General features: G+C 36.9%; 1 protein-coding gene across 1 annotated transcript; it reads right to left on the bottom strand.

Annotated features, from left to right (window-relative positions):
• Nucleotides 1-8,386: 8,386 nt before the first annotated feature.
• On the bottom strand, nucleotides 8,387-9,157 carry LOC147525076 (uncharacterized). Its single transcript, XM_086577973.1, has one exon. The coding sequence runs from the start codon at nucleotides 9,155-9,157 to the stop codon at nucleotides 8,387-8,389; it is 771 nt and encodes a 256-aa protein (XP_086434099.1).
• Between the last annotated feature and the right edge of the window lie 8,503 nt (nucleotides 9,158-17,660).

Below are 17,660 nucleotides of genomic sequence, written 5' to 3' on the forward strand. Positions count from 1 at the left end.
GAAACTTTGGAATAGCGTCCTTAAATAGGTCCTCACATAAATGTCAAGACAAAAACACTGTGATTTTTCTGCTCAAGTTTCGCTACTCCAGTGTGCAGTGGGCACAATTTACCTTACAAACTCAATGACACACAAGGAAGTCGAAGTCGATCAAACACATCTGCCACTTACTATCACACTAACCTATTCCTAATTGAGCTAGAGGTCTTGATTTAGGTGTTGCGGGGATTAGGAGATGGTTTAAGAAGGAAGGAAATGGATATTCAAAAAGGACAAGTCTGAGATAATAGAGTCTTCATATCATGTAACAAGAGAAAACCTCGTTCTTTACTTTTGCTTCTTCACTTTATTTCCATCCTTAGCCCTTTTTTTCTTTTTCTTTGGCTTTGATTATGTTTTTGGAGTTCTATCTCTTTATTTATTTGTTTTTTTATTTATTTATTTTATTTTGATGGAAACATTCTTCTCTTATTTGAAGCGAATAACAAATTCTTGATTTCAAAGGTCTTATCTTTCCTATTCTTCATCTCTATTCTCAGAATCATTCGAAGAATAGGTAGGCTAATTTTTATTTTTATTTTGTTTTGTAAAAGGTTAAAGGATTTACGGTTTATAAAAGGTTAAAGAAAGGCTCAGAGGGGCGACTAGCGGAAAATAATTTATATGTTTGAATTTCTGGCTATATCAATCCAAAGAGGGCCTAAATTCTCGCTTAGGATATGGTATAGTGATCAAGCAAGTGGACGTGTGATTTCTCTACCTGGATTTTACTTCTCCCTTGTGTCATTTCTCAAAGGTTTCACTCATATAAGGCTTATGCTATATTCTCACAGGATTTGTAGAATAAGTACTTTAGCCTAGATTTTATAAACTTACTACCAATACAACATAGATACTCATGTAATACATTTATAGAAAGATACAAAGATTATTACCTACATATTAACTTAAGTTTCTAAAAACTATTCTAACACAAAAGCTAACATGAAACTTCTAGATTATTAAGAGCATAGAGAAAGAAACAATACCAATATTCATAAGTGTATAGCATAAACTTTTTATTTATATTTTTGAATTTATGAATTTTTTTAATTTTTACTAGAAAACAAGTGCATATTGTACATATCTATATCCTAACAGATGCCTTAATTATACGAGTTTCTATGCCACTTATAAAGTATAAAACGAATAGTTGTACCTACGAATAAGCAACGAGACTCAAACGCAAGTAAAACTAAAGCTAGTTTTAGCTTAATATTATCAAACTTTTCTACACTCTCGATGCTATTGCAATAAGTGGAGTAGAGAATTCATTTCCCTCCTAGTTCTTTATAATTCAATGTTAACTACGATTATCAGTCTTATATCAAAGTCGATGAGAGTACGAATTATCTAATTATGCTAACAACGATGAGAAATAATGTAATCAAAATGTTCTTAATAATAAGATGGCAATTAAAATACTAAGGTTCGAATCTAGATAAAGAATTAGGAGAATTTGATTCCACCTTAACTCGACATAATTTACTAACGAAGAATTGTCGTAATCCGAATTGTAATGGTTCCGCATAACAATTAGGTGTTTATAATCCCTAATTATTCATGGTAATCTCTACCAACTAACAACTAGCATGTGAAGCAATCAAACTCATTCTCATGGTGAAATAATTACTTTCTAGAATGGAATAGAACATTAGGAACAACTCTACGCTAATCGAAATCAAGTTTCATCAAGGCTTCCTCAAACCCCTCTAATGGAGGTTTTAGCCTTGAATCATTATACTATCATTTCTTAAACAAGAACAAATATAACAACTCATTATTGAATAAATGATTAAACTTTGTACTCTAATTTAACAATAGCCTAAGATTTAAAATTGATTAAACTGAATTTAAAACTAATTTAGAACTAAGATTATGAATACTAATTATCAAAGTAAAACAAACTAATTATGAATTTAAGACAACTAAATCTAAATAAGAATTGAATCAATAAACAAAATTGAAATAAAAAACTAATACTTTATTATAAAACTAAATCTGATTCTAAATAATAATCTACTTTGTTCTAAAACTAATTGATTGGATGTAAAAACTAGATCTAAAAACAAGTTATTGGATAATTTTCTAACTAAAAAAATCTAGATGCTTCAGAGCTAAGTCTTGTGTCTTCAAATGAAGGATACAAGATCCACTTTTTCGTGCATGGGCTGAGGAGCCATGTTTTGGGATGAAAAATCGAGCCCAAAACCCAATTTCTTCAGTCCACTGAGGCTTTTTTAGCTGGATTTGACTTCAATAGACTTTTTGTCCACTTCTGCTCCTCTGCTTGGGTCAAGGCTTAGACCATTAGAAAGCTCTTTCCGAGCTGGTCATTTTTACATAAGGTAGGCCCAATTCCAAGGTTTGAGTCCAAAGATACGGCCTTCGAAAGTTCTGCTAACTTTTATGAGTTGTTTCTGCCCGCGTTGACTTTGCTTTTTTAGCTTTGACCGGGCTTTAAATGAGCTTTTTCTCCTTGAATCTTGGCCTTTAATCATAGAACTTCTTAACAACCAACCCTTGCTCCATTATCTCGCAAAAAGGGCATATTTCATAACATAATCGACTCCAATGCCTGAAATACATAAGAACACGATAACAATACTAACTCTTAGTTATTAATCACATAATTGGTATAAAAGTAATATTGTTAAGGGGTTAAAACTACAGTTTTGGGATCTTATCAAACCACCCCTAAACAGCATTTTGCTTCTCCTCAAGCAAATATGAGAAATTAGCATAAGTGACCAAAAATGAAGTTCTAACTAATCTCGTTTCGCTGAGTGCGATTGCATTGACTATATGCAACAAGGCCTTAAACCACTAGGAATTCCCTAGTGAATGAGTTATAGCCTCGTGAGAGTTTTCCAGGAAGGTACTCACAAACTTCATCTATACTACAACGACTAAGAAATAAAACTATTGTTTTCTTATTTATTGTCTCAATTATCTATAAATCTTACTAGCAATGAATACAGAATAATCAAGTCAAAACCTAAGCTAATATATCCATAATAATCAATCATTTACGAATACACATATATACAATGAGTAATACAATAAAATGCACTAACAGGTCCGTTTCTAAAACTTTGGAATAGTGTCCTAAAGTACGTCCTCACATAAATGTCAAGACAAAAACACTCTGATTTTTCCGCTCAAGTTTTGCTATTCCAGTGTGTAGTGGGCACACTTTACCTTACAATCTTAATGACACACAAGGAAGCCGAAGTCGAAGAAACACATCTCCCACTTACTATCACACTAACATATTCCTAATTGAGCTAGAGGTCTTATTTAGGTGTTACGGGGATTAAGTGATGGTTTAGGAATGAAGGAAATGGATATTCAAAAAGGGCATGTCTGAGATAATAGAGTCTTCATATTATGTAACTAGAGAAAACCTTGTTCTTTACTTTTGCTTCTACACTTTGTTTCCATCCTTAGCCATTTTTTTTTTCTTTTTCTTTGGCCTTTGACTCCTTTGATTCTATTTTTGGAGTTCTATCTCTTTATTTATTTGTTTTTTTTTATTTGGATGGAAACTTTCTTTTCTTATTTGAAGCGACTAACAAATTCTTGATTTCAAAGGTCTTTCTCTTTTCTATTCTTCATCTCTATTCTCAGACTCATTCAAAGAATGGGTAGGCTGATTTTTATTTTTATTTTCTTTTGTAAAAGGTTAAAGGATTTGAGGTTCATGAAAGGCTAAAGAAATGCTCAGAGGGGTGACTAGCGGAAAATAATTCTTAGGTTTGAATTTCTGGCTATATCGATCCAAAGAGGGCCTAAATTCTCGCTTAAGATATGGTATAGTGATCAAGCAAGTGGATGTGTGATTTCTCTATCCGGATTTTACTTCTCCCTTGTGTCATTTCTCAATTGTTTCACTCATATAAGGCTTTTAAGCTATATTCTCACATGATTTGAAGAATAAGTACTCTAGCCTAGATTTCAGAAACGTACTGCCAAACATTTATAGATACTCATGTAATATATTTATAGAAAGATGCAAAGATTATTACCTACATATTAACCTAAGTTTCTAAAAACTATTCTAATGCAAAAGCTAACGTGAGACTTCTAGATTATTAAAAGCATAGAGAAAGGAAACAATACCAATATTCCTAAGTGTATAACATATACTTTTTATTTATATATATATTTTTTTTGAATTTTTGAAATTTTTAATAGAAAACAAGTGCATATTCTACATATCTATATCCTAACAGATGCCTTAAATTACGTGTGTTTCTTTGCCACCGCCAAACAAGAAGCATGCTTTGTCCTCAAAGTATTGAAATAAAAAGGGTAGAAAAATACCATGAAAACACGTGAAATTTGGAACATATGCAGAACAAGGTGAAAACATACTAATATAGATAAAGAAAAATAGACGCAACTCTATATGAGTTCCACCCGTTATGGGGTTACAAGAACTAAAGTGCTTGGGACGTAAGCAGACAAGAACTGAAACTAAAATCTTACCTTAACTCCATCGTTTAAGCGTTATCCTCATCTATAAAGAAATGAGGTTCCTTTGCATCCTGCCAACCCATGATGATTTGCCAGGCTTCACGCCATTTATCATCTACAATCGCTAACCTATTTAGCGCCACTTGGTCAGATGGGGTGTGGGGGGCAACTCAATGAGGTTGTATCCTCCACCCCGGCCAAGTCATTGCACGGAAAGAATGAATAATGCAGTTGGTGGGTCGTACTATGTCGACCCCTACCCAATTTGTGAAACGGGCACAAAAAATGGGAAAGAAATATAGCATGATTCGACAAACTAAGACAGGCATAAGAAGATACATCTTATGCCTCATACTCTGGGCTCGTGCTAAACTAGACATTAATGTCTTGGGAAGGTCGTATAGCAGACGTCCTTCAGCTAGAGCCAGGAAAACGTCGCAAGTGGCGTCATTCGTAGAAGAAAAATGCCACTCCCCTAATATGTTTAGCATGATAAAGAACATCACCGTGCCCACGTTAAGGGACAAGCTACCAAGGGCTACGTTATATGTCCCTTGGTCGTCTACACGGAAAATTCCGGCCCCATAAGTCTCTTGCAAAAGCTCATAGTTGTAGGTTGAGAAATTATCAACTAAATAGCCCCATGAGTCTTGAATCTCAGCAGGCATAGGAAAGTCAACAACAAAAGCCAACAAGAACTTGGTTATTTCCATTGTTTCCTCATTAATGGTGATGGAGAACACGTATTCTCCATCCATCCGATAAAAGAATTTACAATGGTCATAAAAATACGAAGTAAGTGCCGGAGAGTAAAGTTCTTCAGAACTTACCATTAAAGCTTGCCATCCTGCTTGTATGATCACTTTGCGAAACCAAGATCCGTATCTGTCGCTCGAGAACAAATCTTCGAAAGACTGCTTAGGTATGAGTATAGGAGATGTCATCACACTAACTACTCTCTAGAAGAGCTGCAAATGACCAGAGAAAACTCTCAAAAAATAAAAAAAAAATTAGGGTTTGAGGAGGTCAGGGTGCGGGGCGCGCTCCGAAATGGCCTTTGCAGGACGCAGGTCGTGCTCAGATGGAAATCGAAGTTACAGGCGCTTCAGCACTAGGCGCGCTCAGAATTGGTCTTGCTAAGGTGCGGGTCACGCTCCATGTGTGAAGAACATGGTGCAGTGAAAATCAAGAGGAAAAATTGGAGGTTTAAGGTGAGAGATGAAAATGAGATGTGTGGTTTTTGTGTGTAGAATGAATCAAGTATATATAGCATTTTAGTTTCTAAAACGAATCGACAAGTTGCCAAAAATTTTAAGGCAATTGCAGGAAACAAAATATTTCCAAGACCTAAAACGGAAACAACCCAGATTCATTATTCCAAAACCAACCTAATATCTTTTAGATTGAATTTAGAATAGCAACTTCCGAACTAATTGAAATTTCATCCTACCATAATTTCTAATCATGGGCACACCAATAATGGTAACATTCTCAACCAACTCATTGCAAAATTACTTCTAAAATGGTGGATCAGATAAAAGCAATGCTAAAAACAATAATACCATCCCCAAACAATTCGGGAAGGTGGGATTTTCGCAAAAATCATCGCATGCTTAGACAAACCCCAAGTTAAATTAAAATAGAAATTCAAATAACAATTAACTACAGAATTCAAATTTAACTACTGAATTTAACAACTTAACATCCAATCTACTAAAAGCAATAAAAACAACATCAAAACAACAAATTTATATAACACAGTTTAGGATGGAAATACCAACACCCCACCCCCAAACAAATTTTATAGAATAGAGTTTAGAAAATTTGTTTTAAACGTGGGTCTTTTAAAGTCAGATTCCCGAGATTTTATCTCTAACATATGTATATAATGAACATGGAATGCACCCCCAAATAGAATCAAGCACCAAGATTTTCTATGACGCAACTTAGTGAAATGAAAGCAAAGTCTGATAGACCTAGAACGTAACCGAGCATACACCTTCTTCTTCATCTTTGAACGAAAGGGTGTCCAAGTGAATTATCATGAGAAAATGGATGTTTGTAGAAGATATGTTGGATATGTATAAGTTTTAGAATGAAATGATGGAAATAATGGGAATGTGGGTTTAGCATAAAACTCATTCATGATGTAGGTAGGAACTGTCTCAATTATGAAAATGAAGGTGTCAAGTGCCTTTTCCTTGGGAATTATTTTTATATTAGGAGGATTTAGAAAATCATGAAGCACAGGAGAAACAAGAGGGTCAAGTGCGAACTCAAGGTTCCTTTGAAAAGGTGGAAGGTAGGGAAAATTGGTGATAGAAGATGAATGAGTGACAGGATAATGTGAGGTGGATGAATGGGGCTTGGCTAGAGCTCTCAGGTCTAGATCATCAGAAGCTTTGAGATATGCAAGACATTCCTCAATAGGTGGGTCAAAAGAATCACTAGGATAGAGGGTGAAAAATTCATCTTCCGTCATAGTGTCAAGGGATGAATGGATGTTGACAGGGAGGGACTCGCGAGGTGACAAGGAAGAATTGCAAAAGAGTTGAAGGAAATCTTTCTCGACTTCTAGGAAGTTCTCCTCGAAGTTGGAACTTCCAAAGAAAAGGAATTTGTGCATCTGATTATCAAGAAACGTGGTTTTGAAATAATCTTGAGTTAAGCTCTTAATCATGCTAACCTCTCCATCCGTAGTCGAATCTGGGAACAATTTCATCAGTTTAAAAACATTTACCTAAACAGAAAGATGGCCAAAAGACATGGACATCGAACCATCGCGGCAATTTATAACCGCGTTGGCAGTTGCCAAGAAGGGACGCCCTAAGATGATCGAAACAGAGTTGTTAACGACTTCCGTATCGAGGATAACAAAATCAGCAGGATAGTAGAAATCCTGAACCTTAACAAGCACGTTTTCAACCACACCCATAAGATACTTAATAGACTAATCCGCTAATTGCATCGTCATTTTAGTAGGTTGCATCTCTTGTAAGCCTATTTGTTTATATAGATAATATGGGAGTAAGTCTAATAGCGCGGTCGTCGTGTGAGAATCTCTTAAGGTGCATTATACAGTAGGACGACCAGGGTCCTTGTACTTAACGATTCCATTATGTTCTGATAAAGTTAGAAACTGTTCAGTTAAAAAGGCGTCTTTAAGAATATTTGTCTTACGCCTAGTAGTGCACAACTCTTTAAGAAACTTAGCATGGTGAGATAACTTCTTAATCGCTTTAATAAAGGGTAGGTTTATCGTTAGATTTTTGAAAACTTCCCTAATCTCATCAAAATTCGTATCCTTGTTTAACATTGCTAATCTCTTGGGAAATGGTGGTTTCTCTCTATATTTAACGTATGGATCAACAGGATGTCTAACCTTGGCTTTCTATTTCTTAGGTTGTGGTTTAACTGGTACCTCTACAAGGGTAGGATCTTCAGTTTCTATTTCGGTATCTAGTTCAATATCTGGTGTAGGGACTACTGGTGGGGTAACTATAGGCATAGTTACAGCGTTATCAACCACTCTGCCAGAACGAAGAGTGGTGATGGCATTTAGCTCACCTACGTTTGCATTTTCCTTACTAGTATTACCGTTTACCTCGGAGGCTGTGTTTGTTGTTTTAGGATTAGGTATCGCTTGACCTGGAAACACACCTTTGGGTTATATTTTCCCTTGGGATAACTTCTGTAAGGGAAGTTGGATAGCTTGTAAAATTTGTTGTTGGGATTGCATAAAGGCGTCAAAATGATCCGGTTGGGGAGGAGTGTTTGTTACAGGTTGTGTGACAGGAACTATGTCACGTTTTTTTTTTTTGTTTTTTCGAAAAAGCTAGGGGTTAAGGATGCCCCAACCTTTATTTAATCATGATCTCAAGTACAACTTACCCTCTTCATCCTCTTTGACCAAAACATGCAGACTTTGGTCTAAAGGGGGAATGAAATACAAAACACTATCGTCTATAGAATCACTAAGCTTAGATAAATAATCTGCAGCCTGATTCCCTTCTCTGTAAACATGTACAAAGTCCACCAATTCAAACTCGTCCATAATGCGCTTTATCTGGGCTACGCTATTCCTCTCCGTCCAAGGTGGCTCCTCCTTCAAGTTCAGAAAATGTACAGCCCTCATGGAGTCAGAATGTACATGCAGTCGCTTTACTCCTAGCTGGGCAACTCCTTGTAGTCCTCTCATAACTCCTAGCAGTTCCTGTCGAAGCACTGAAGGAGATGTGGACGATCCAGTAAACCCAAAGAGGACCCTGCCATCTGCGTTTCGCATTAGCCCCCCATACCCTGCCTTGCCGAGTTTCAGCGACCCATCGGTATTCAGCACCGGTATCTGATCATTCGGCTTTGACCAGTGCACCCACTGTTCCTCAACTGGCTGGTAGTTTCCTTCTATGCCTAGTATTTCCAGCAGCACCCGCAGCGCATAGCTCTCCTTTATAGACTGCAGTGTTTTGCCAAGATAAACCTTCATATCATTTAGAATCTGCATACTCAAGAAACTCGGTAATCTTTTCCTGCCTTTCTTTAGACGCCAGTTCCTCTCATTCCAAATCGCATGGACTGTTGCGCACGTGAAGGCCCACAGAATTTCATTTTGCATTGAGTTCGCTCTGCACAGTCTCATTTAAGAAGTACCACTCTTCATGCGATCTCTCACGTTGATTATTAACAGGTGGGTTGTGATAGTTATGGTTAACCAAAACGATACCTCTATTAGCATTATAATTATTATAATTACCCTGACTTTGTCCTTGTCGTGGTAGAGCTTGGTTGTAATTGTTTGCTTGCTTAACATTTTAATTATTATACCCTGGAGGTATAACTTGTTGATTATTTCTCCAACTGAAGTTGGGATGTTGTCTCCAAGGGGTGTTAGGAATAAGATAACTATTAATAGAGCAAACATTATCTTGTTGTGTTGATTGTTGTTCATATGCGAGAGGACAATAGAAGTCGGGATGCTCAGGACTCAAACATAAATTACATGGATTAGAGTTGACATTCATGACTGGGATATGCTTTTGTTAAACATAAATAGCTTCTACCATTTTAGTTAGAGATTCGATTAAAGTTTTAAGCTCAGGATCGGGTTTAATCTCAACATACCAGCGGCCTTAACTATTGTAGAAGAACTAGCGAAGCAGGAGATATCGTCACTACCCCCCCTCCCCCAAGTTATTATTACGCTTGGTTTGGTCTTCTAAAAATTTATAAGCCTCTGAGGCTCCTTTACTGAGGAAACTACCCCCATTAATTATGTCAAGGATCACTTTATGATGGTGTAACAGTCCCTTGAAAAAGGAAGGAACTAAGAAGGTCAGTGAAACGATTCCAAACCCCTGAAAATGATTCATGAGGACTCTGCCGAAAAAAATGAATCTTGGAAAGAATTTCATCTGTCTTCAGTGGTGGGTAAAAATGTTCCATAAATAGTTGAACAAGTTTGGCCCATGAGTCCACAGAATTAGGCACTTGGGCAGTTAACCAAGACGCCGCCTTGTCGGCTAGGGTGAAAGAAAACACCCTCAGTTTTATTTGTTCAGCACCAACCGTAAGATGATTGAATGTGGTAAGGACTTGTTCAATTCTAGGCATGTGCTGATAAGGTTTTTCATGGTCTAACCCATGAAAAATGGGTAACAAATTAAATATATTTAGGGGGATTCGGAAATCCCCCACTGGGTCTGCAAGAACGATGCAAGATTTTGGGCTATCGTTCAAGGCTTTGTAAAAGTCAGAGAGAGGAGATTCTCTTTCTTCAACCATTATATCAGGTGTAGTGTGTGGTATACTAGCTAGAGGTGTAGTGAGTGGTATACTAGATAGGCGTGTTTGTTGACGTTGAGGTTTGATTACGTTAGGCGTTTTTCTTCTACCTGACCTTAATCTCATGCAAGGCTAAGACCAATCTTAACTAAACACGACAACCATCAAAACAATCCTGATATGTTAGTATAAACCTATAACAGGAGATGCAAGGAGTGGAGGAAAAAAGTACCTGAATGCCTCCATGCTTAGCTTAAAAATAATGTTTTGTATACGCGAGCTCAGTGTGTGTAACAAGATAGAAACACTGAATAACTTGAACTTATAGAAGTTTGTACTAACCGGTGAAAATCAGGTGGTTCCAGAAGAAGGCACGGGTCGCGCTCAAGTCCAACTCGAGTTCCAGCGCCAAGTAAGTGAGGGGGTGCTTCGAAATTTGCCTCAGTCCAACTTGAGTTCCGTGTCGCGGTAGCTCAAACTTTAACCTTCGACGGGCGCGGGGCGCTTAGGCTTTTTCTTGGAAATTTTTTTAGTTTCTAAACTAGACAATCACTGTTAGTTACAAACAAGGGTGGGTGGGTTTAATGGGACTTTGGGAAAACAAACAATACTAATGAAAACAATTCTAAATGGAACTAAGATGGCAGCGACGCCATTTGATAAAATATAAAACGAATAATTTTACCTATGAATAAGCAACGAGACTCAAACGCAAGTAAAACTAAAACTAAAACTAATTTAAGCTTAATATTATCAAAGTTTTCTACACTCTCGATGCTATAGCAATAAGTGGTGAAGAGAATTCATTCCACTCCTAGTTCTTTATAATTCAATGTTAACTACGATTATCAGTCATATATCAAAGTCGATGAGAGTATGGATTATCTAATTATGCTAACAACGATGTGAAATAACGTAATCGAAATGTTCTAAATAATAAGATGGCAATTAAAATACTAAGGTTCAAATCTAGATAAAGAATTAGGGGAATTTGATTCCACCTTAACTAAACTTAATTTACTAACGAAGAATTGCCGTAATCCGAATTGTAATGCTTCTACATAACAATTGAGTGTTTCTAATCCCTAATTGTTCATGGTAATCTCTACCAACTAACAACTAGCATGTGAAGCAATCAAACCCATTCTCATGGTGAAATAATTACTTTCTAGAATGGAATAGAACATTACAAACTACTCTACGCTAATCGAAATCAAGTTTCATCAAGGATTCCTCAAACCACTCTAATGGAGGTTTTAGCATTAAATCATTGTACTATCATTTCTTAAACAAGAACAAATATAACAACTCATTATTGAATAAATGATTAAACTTTATACTCTAATTTAACAATAGTCTAAGATTCAAAATGGATTAAACTGAATTTAAAACTAATTTAGAACTAAGATTATGAATACTAATTATCAAATTAAAACAAACTAATTATGAATTTAAGACAACTAAAGCTAAATAAGTATTGAATCAATAAACTAAATTGAAATGGAAAACTAATACTTTATTATAAAACTAAATCTGATTCTAAATAATAATCTACTTTGTTCTGAAACTAATTAATTGAATGTAAAAACTAGATCTAACAACAAGTTATATTGGATAATTTTCTAACTAAAAAAAACTAGATGCTTCAGAGCTACATCTTATATCTTCAAATGGAGGAGACAAGATCCACTTTTTCTTGCATGGGCTGAGGAGCCATGTTTTGGGCCGAAAAATCGAGCCCAAAACCTAATTTCTTCAGTTCACAGAGGCCTTTTCAGCTGGATTTAACTTCAATAGCCTTTTCGCACACTTCTCCTCTGATTGGGTCAAGGCTTAGACCATTAGAAATCTCTTTCCTATCCGGTCGTTTTGACATAAGGTAGGCCTAATTCTGAGGTCTGAGTCTAAAGATACGGCCTTCAAAAGTTCTGCTAACTTTTGTGCGCTAGCGCTGTTTCTGCCCGCGTTAACTTTGACTTTTTTTGACCAGGCTTTAACTGGGTTTTTTCTCCTTGGATCTTGGCCTTTAATCATAAAACTTCTTAACAACCAACCCTTGCACCATTATCTCACAAAAGGGGTGCATTTATGCATATATTCGACTCCAATGCCTGAAATACATAAGAACACGATAACAGTACTAACTCTTACTTATTAATCACATAATTGGTCTAAATGTAATATTGTTAAGGGGTTAAAACTACAGTTTTGGGCTCTTATCAGCCACCCCCAAACAAGAAGCATGCTTTGTCCTCAAAGTATATATTGAAATAAAAATGGTAGAAAAATATCATAGAAACGCGTGAAATTTTGGAACATCTGCAAAACAAGGTTAAAACATACTAATATAGATAAAGAAAAAAAGACGCAACTCTATATGATTTCCACCCGTTACGGGGTTACAAGAAGTAAATTGCTTGGGACGTAACAGACACGAACTGAAACTAAAAGCTTACCTTATCTTTATCGTTTAAGCGTCGTCGTCGTCCTCATCCTCTTCATAGGACCAAGGCTCTTTTACATCCTGCCATGCTACGATAACTTGCCAAGCCCTTCGCCGTGTGTCGTGCACCTGTGCTAACTTATCTAGTGTTACTCGGTCTAATGGGGTGTAAGGAGCAACCAAATGAGATTGCACTTGCCATCCCGGCCAAGTCATAACGCAAAATGAATGAACCACGCAATTGGTGCGTCTCATGGTTTCAACCCTAACCCAATCCGTGAACTGGGTACAGAATACAGGTAAACAACCGCACATGATGTGGCAAACCAAAATAGGCATAAGAAGATACTTATGCCTCATGTTATGGGCTCTTTTTAGACTAGCCACTAAAACTCTGGGAATGTCATACAGGCGACGTCCCTCAGCTAAAGCAAGGAAAACGTTGCCAGTGGTACTATTTGCAGAAGTAAACTGCCACTCACCTAAAATATTCATCAGGATGAATAACATGGTGGTGCCTATATTTAGGGACAGGCTACCAAGGGCTATGTTATATCACCCTTGGTCCATTACATGAAATACCCCTCCCCCATAATACTCGTGGAAATATGCATAGTCATTGAGGTATGCATTATCAGTCATATATCCCCATGTGTGTGTAGGATTAGGCAAAGGCAATCCCGAAACCAAAGCTACCAAATTCTTACTGAATTCCATTGTCGTGTCATTAACTACGACGGAGAATTTTTGTTCTCCATCTTGGTTACAAGGGCTATGTTATATCGCACTTGGTCCATTACATGAAACACCCCTCCCCCATAATACTCGTGGAAATATGCATAGTCATAGAGGTATGCATTATCAGTCATATATCCCCAAGTGTGTGCAGGATTAGGCAAAGGAAATCCCAAAACCAAAGCCACCAAATTCTTACTGAATTCCATTGTCGTGTCATTAACTAGGATGGAGAATTTTTGTTTCCATCTTGGTTACAATACAAATTAATATTATTGTAGAAATAAGCAGTAAGCTGAGGTGAATATGAGTCGTCGTCACTTACTAGTAGATGTCGCCATCCTAACTGCAAGATCCTGTTGCGGAAACAACCTCCGTAGGTCTCGCTTCCCAACAAGTCTTCGAAAGACTGCTCAGGTATGACCGTAGGAGATGTCATCACAATAACTACTCTTTAGAAGAGCTGCAAACAACCCTGGAACAACTCACAAAAAATCAAAAAAAATTGGGGCTACGAAGGTCGGGGCGCGGGGTTCGCTCTAAAATAGCATTGGTAGGGTGTGTCGCTCAGATGGAAATCGAGTTACAGGCGTTTCAGTGCTAGGCGTGCTTAGAATTGGTCTTGCTAAGGCGCGGGGCACGCTCCGTGTATGAAGAACAGGGTGCAGTGAGAATCAAGAGGAGAAATTTGAGGTTTAAGGTGAGAGATGTAAGTGAGATGTGTGGGTTTTGAGTGTAGAATGAAGGAAATATATATAGGGTTTTAGTTTCTAAAACGAATCGACAAGTTGATAAAAAATTTTAAGGCAATTGCCGGAAACAAAATATTTCCAAAACCTAAAACTGAAACAACCCATATTCCTTATTCCAAAACAAGCCTAATATCTTTTAGATTGAATTTAGAATAGTAACTTCCTAACTCATTGAAATTTCATCCTACCACAATATCTAATCATAGCCATGCCAATATTGGCAACATTCCCAACAATCATTGAAATATTACTTCTAAAATGGTGGATCATAAAAAAACAATGCTAAAAGAAATAATACAACCCCCAAACAATTCGGGAAGGTGGGATTAACGCAAAAATCATCGCATGCGTTGAAAAGAACCAAATTAAATTAAAATCGAAATTCAAATAACAATTAACTACTTAATTCAAATTTAACTACTTAATTCAACAACTTAACATCCACACTAATAAAAATAATAAAAATTAACATCAAAACAACAAATTTTTCTAAACAACTAGCCACGAGATGAAGATGGGCCCTTGGATGAAGATGGGGCCTGGGATGAAAATGGGCTCTGGGATGAATATGGGCCCGAGCCATTTGTCTTTCAGCGACGATGCTCATGCCTCACAGACTCCCCTGAGGAAGAACCCCCCATGGGTGGCATGCGTTCTAGAATCTCTACTCGGAATTGGCGCTGTGCTTCCATCTCTGCCTTCATTTCTACCCAATGCGCATCCTGACGCTGGACGAGAGTCTCCATGTTATACTGGAGATTCTTCCCACCATCGTTGAGCTGTTCATAATACGTATGAAGGTTCTTTTGTTTCTTTCAAATTATAATCTGCCTAGTCCATAAATCATCACAAATACCATAAACGCAACGCAAACCACTATGCAGCACTGACATGCAATTTAAATCAGAAGTACCACTCTCCAAGGCATTGGCATCCAAACATGTCATATCCTCCATCTCACGAACTGATTTTGGTTTGAGGAAGGAGACGCACGTGCGCGGCACATGTGTGCGAAATTTTTTGGGCCCAAGCCCAATTCGATTTTCGACATTTTTGATTTTATGCGCACAAACTTCAAACTAAAATTGCCGATTCGTTACCGATCCGATTTTTGCGAATGAGATATGGAAACGATCAGGAGAGAATTTCTAATCTAATGATCTATAAAACACTCTATTCTAACAGGGGGTGCATATAAAATAATGGAAAATACCTCGAAGTACGTGAATGACATAAGTTATGCGAACAAATGAAATCTAAATTTATAGATAATGTCTACCCGAATCAAAATACTATTAAACAGCATACACAACAAAAAAAATGGAAAGTTGAACAGTCAAGGTTAGAAAGACCAACACCCCACCCTCAAACAAATTTGATAGAATAGAGTTTAGAAAATTTGTTTTAAACATGGGTCTTTTAAAGTCAGATTCCTGAGACTTTCTAGATTACTATTTATATGGTTTTGATATTTTTTACTTTTTATGAATAAGATTTAATATAAGAAAAATGAAAAGCAATAAAAACATAATTCACACCATAGAGGAACATGACTCAAAAACCGAGAAAATATGCAAGAGTGGAAAACGTGAATTATGTTAAAAATGGTCTTAGGATCCGGTACTTACAGCCACACACTCCACAGGGAGGGCCCGGTTACCTGAATGGTGCACTAACCAATATATGAAACTGAACGGAAGTACACCATAACAAAGGTCAGTCATCATAGACAGGGTCTTGTAAAGGGACTTCTTCGACAGCAGGGAAATTAACTCATGAAAATGTTTTAACCATTGGCCATTGACTTGAAAGGTACTTTTGTCCTTGGGATTTACCAAGGTGATTGCCCTGTAAGGGGTGACTTCAGTAACCAGAAAAGGACCGGACCAACGGGTTTTTAATTTCCGTAGAAAAATATGTAGACGGGAGTTGTAAAGCAAGACCTTTTGACCTACCACAAACTCTTTGCACAAGATTTGCTTATCATGAACACGTTTCATGTTAGCTTTATAATCCTTCGCAAGATCATAAGAATCGCTACGGATTTCTTCAAGCTCATTCAATTGCAACTTGCGCTTGACACCCGCCTTATCAAAATTGAAGTTAAGGCTTTTTATAGCCCACATAGCACGGTGCTCCAATTCAACGGGCAAATGACAAGGTTTCCCAAATACAAGTCTAAGGGGAGACATACCTATAGGAGTTTTTAAAGCAGTCCTATACGCCCATAAGGCATCAGTTAGACGCTTTGACAAATATTTCCTATCAGGATTTACAGTTGTTTCTAAAAAAAAAATTGATTTCCCTATTAGAAACTTCTACTTGTCCACTAGTTTGTGGATGATAAAGAGTTGCTACCTTATGTGTAACTCTATACTTTTTTACTAAAGACGCAACAACTCTATTGCAAAAATGTGTTCCACCATCACTAATGATGGCTTTAGGAATGCCAAATCGACAGAAAATGTATTCCTTAACAAAAAATACAACTGTCTTATGGTCATTGTTACGGCAAGCCATGGCCTCTATCCATTTAGACACGTAGTCCACGACAACTAGAATATATATAAAACCATTGAAAACAGGAAAAGGACCCATGAAATCAATACCCCATACATCAAAAATTTCTACCACCATGATTGGGTTTAATGGCATCATATTATGCTTAGTGATTCACCCAAGTTGTTGGCAACGAACACACGTCTTGCAATGCACATGGGCATCTTTAAAAAGAGTAGGCCAATAAAACCCACATTTAAGAATTTTAGCAGCTGTTTTCATACCACTAAAATGGCCACCACACTCTTTGTCATGGTAGAATGAGAGAACCTCATTATATTCCCACTAGGGAATACAATGACGAATAATCTGATCCGCACAATACTTAAAAAGGTAGGGCTCATCCCAGTAGTATAGCTTAACTCTGGCCAAGAACTTCTTACGTTCATTTCTTGACCAATTTTCATGAAGAATATCAGACACTAAATAATTCACAATGTTAGCATACCATGGTGTAGAAAAAATAGCATACAGATGCTCATCAGGAAAAGAGTCCGGTATGAACTCAGAATCACTATCATCGTCATTTGTTACTCTAGATAAGTGGTCGGCAACTACATTTTCAACCCCTATTTTGTCTTTTATTTCTAATGTGAACTCTTGCAAGAGAAGAATCCATCGGATTAATCTCTACTTAGCATCCTTCTTTGAGAGAAGGTACCTAAGGGCTACATGGTCCGTGTAAACTAAAGTCTTAGAACCAACCAAATAAGGACGAAACTTATATAAAGCATAAACGACAGCTAAGAATTCTTTTTCCATAGTTGTATAATTTTTTTGAGAATCGTTTAGAGTTTTACAAGCATAATAAATAACATTGGACTTATTATCTAGTTTCTGTCCCAAGACAGCACCAACGGCATAACCACTAG

This window comes from Coptis chinensis, chromosome 1 (genome assembly GCF_015680905.1).
Source record: "Coptis chinensis isolate HL-2020 chromosome 1, ASM1568090v1, whole genome shotgun sequence".
NCBI classification, from domain to species: domain Eukaryota; kingdom Viridiplantae; phylum Streptophyta; class Magnoliopsida; order Ranunculales; family Ranunculaceae; genus Coptis; species Coptis chinensis.